Here is a 2217-nt window from a genome sequence, read left to right as displayed (position 1 = left end):
CCAAAGCTCTAACCCAAAAATTTTTCCAGGAGATTTCCGCATGGCATGGTCATTTTTTGGACCGGAGTTTTGTTCTTTCTGTATAAAAAGTGCATAAATATTCGTAAAAAAACCCCCACCATATTCTAGATCCAATCTGTCTGATTCCGTTTTATATTCGTTTTTGTACAACTATGGTGTGTCTTCTTTGCACAACATGAAAACCAAATCCCAAACGCAAGCAATATGTCTGGATGATTCCCGCATGGCTTGGTCGTTTTGGGACAGGCAATTTGCTGATTTCGATATAATCGTTAATCAACTTATAATTTGCAAAGTCACATCATGGAGACAAAACCCTCCTGACATTGTATTTTACATTATTTTGACCAATCACAACTTAATAAAAATGTTAATTAGTGTTGTTAGACAGAACGCGGTTTAAAGAACGTTCCTACAAGAATTGACATCATGCCCAGCAAGCCATTGTAAAATGAACGATTCGTTATTAAACAAAAGTGGAATAATAATTACATTGTGATGGTTTAGGAAGCAGAATGGCGAGTACTTACCACCCTAGTCCCTCTACCATTTAGTATGTGGCCTTCTTAGAAAGCTGCGAGATGGTGGAATATCTGGCATGAACTTTTTGGTCAAGAAAAATCCTGATTATGCAAGGTTTAGGAGTGTACTTGATGCACAGATGAAATTTCTAACGAAAGAAGGCGTCGTCGGCAAAAGACGGGAAGCTCAGCCCATTTTAGAAGACGAAGAAAAAGTTATTTGGAAAAAGGGAGTATTTGGTAATAAAGACGCTCTTTCTTTATAGCACACTGTTTTCTTCTATAACTGTAAACTCTTCGGTTTAAGGGGATATGACGAACACAGGAATTTGGAAACTGATCAGTTTGAAATAGGTTCAGATTCTAATGAAAAGTTTATAGTTTATACAGGAAAGAACTCTAAAACGTATAACGGTGGCCTGAAACACCGCCGTATTGAACCTAAAGTTATAAAACACTACAACAATCGGCAAAACATAGTGGATTACTATGACCAATATTTGAAATCCGTTGGAGATGGAGCGTTTTATAAGAGACCAATTCATTCCCAGAAGCCAGGAGAAGTGCGTTTTTCAAATCAAGTTGTAGGCGTGAATAAACTTAAAGGTTTTATGAAAGAAATATGTCAGCTCGCGGGACTTGAAGGTGTTTACACTAATCACTCTGGAAAAAAGACTTGCGCAACAAGTCTTTATCAGAAGGATGTACCCGAACAAGAAATCATGAAACGAACAGGCCATCGATCCGTGGCCGGTGTCCGACGTTATAATAAACCCAGTAATGAAATGTTGGTAGACATTTCCAATAAATTAAATCCGCCAGAATGGAAATCAACGGAACAGGTCAAAAACGAAACGTTGAATAAACCATCAACAGAAACGCTTCTACATGACGCAACTCACGCAAGTGATGACGAATCCAAAAACAACCAATCAACCGCTTTGAAACCCGGAAATTTGTTCGGGGGAGGACAACATGTTTATAATAACTGTATTTTTAAGTTTTGAAGAAGAAAAAAAAGATAGACATGATTTGTAAATTTGATAAATAAAAATTAGTTCTTTCAATGTTTTCGGTTTTGTTTTGCTCTTTTTCAGGTATGCTCACTTTATTATTTGAAATAAAATAATAAACTGGGCATGCGCGAGAAAGTGTACTGATACCTCATTTAGAGCACCCCAAAGCGTACTGATACTTCATTTAGAGCACCCAAAAGTTTCCCAATACTGAAATTTAGAGAACGCCGATCTTCAAAGGAAAGTTGTGGCGGTCATGCGATAAGGCAATATATGGTCCAAACCTTAATCAATGGAAATTTGCCTTGAGAGGCCCTCCTGGCATGTCCGTTTTTGTTATTTGGAAGGGGTGTTGGGGGGTTATCGGCGAATATATCCTCCGGAATTGTATAAATCGTAAATGAAATTTCGTGAAAAAAAACATGACTGATTGTGTCTGTTTCCATTAAGTATTAGCCATTGAATTTTTTTGGACCTAAATATGAGGCGTGAAGTCAAAACGGTCGCTAGAAGAGCATTTTTTGTCTAGATACCAAAAGAAATCGTTAAAATTGCAAATTAAAATTACATGTACAAAATGTATATAAATTAATAAATTTATATCATCAGTTTTAATGAAATAATTTTGTTTGAAATATAGAATTGAAACCATTTTAGTC

At 36.4% G+C, this 2217-nt stretch overlaps 1 protein-coding gene across 1 annotated transcript; it reads left to right on the top strand.

Annotated features, from left to right (window-relative positions):
• Positions 1–619: 619 nt before the first annotated feature.
• Positions 620–1549, top strand: LOC132750687 (uncharacterized). The gene is made up of 2 exons (XM_060740699.1): positions 620–782; positions 933–1549. Exons 1-2 carry the CDS (start codon positions 620–622, stop codon positions 1547–1549), a joined length of 780 nt encoding a protein of 259 aa, XP_060596682.1.
• Positions 1550–2217: the final 668 nt, after the last annotated feature.

Source organism: Ruditapes philippinarum, unplaced genomic scaffold (assembly GCF_026571515.1).
Source record: "Ruditapes philippinarum isolate M1 unplaced genomic scaffold, ASM2657151v2 ctg7600_1_1_1_1, whole genome shotgun sequence".
Lineage (NCBI taxonomy): Eukaryota > Metazoa > Mollusca > Bivalvia > Venerida > Veneridae > Ruditapes > Ruditapes philippinarum.
The sequence above is the reverse complement of the archived record's forward strand: the minus strand, read 5'-3'. Positions and strand labels throughout refer to the sequence as shown.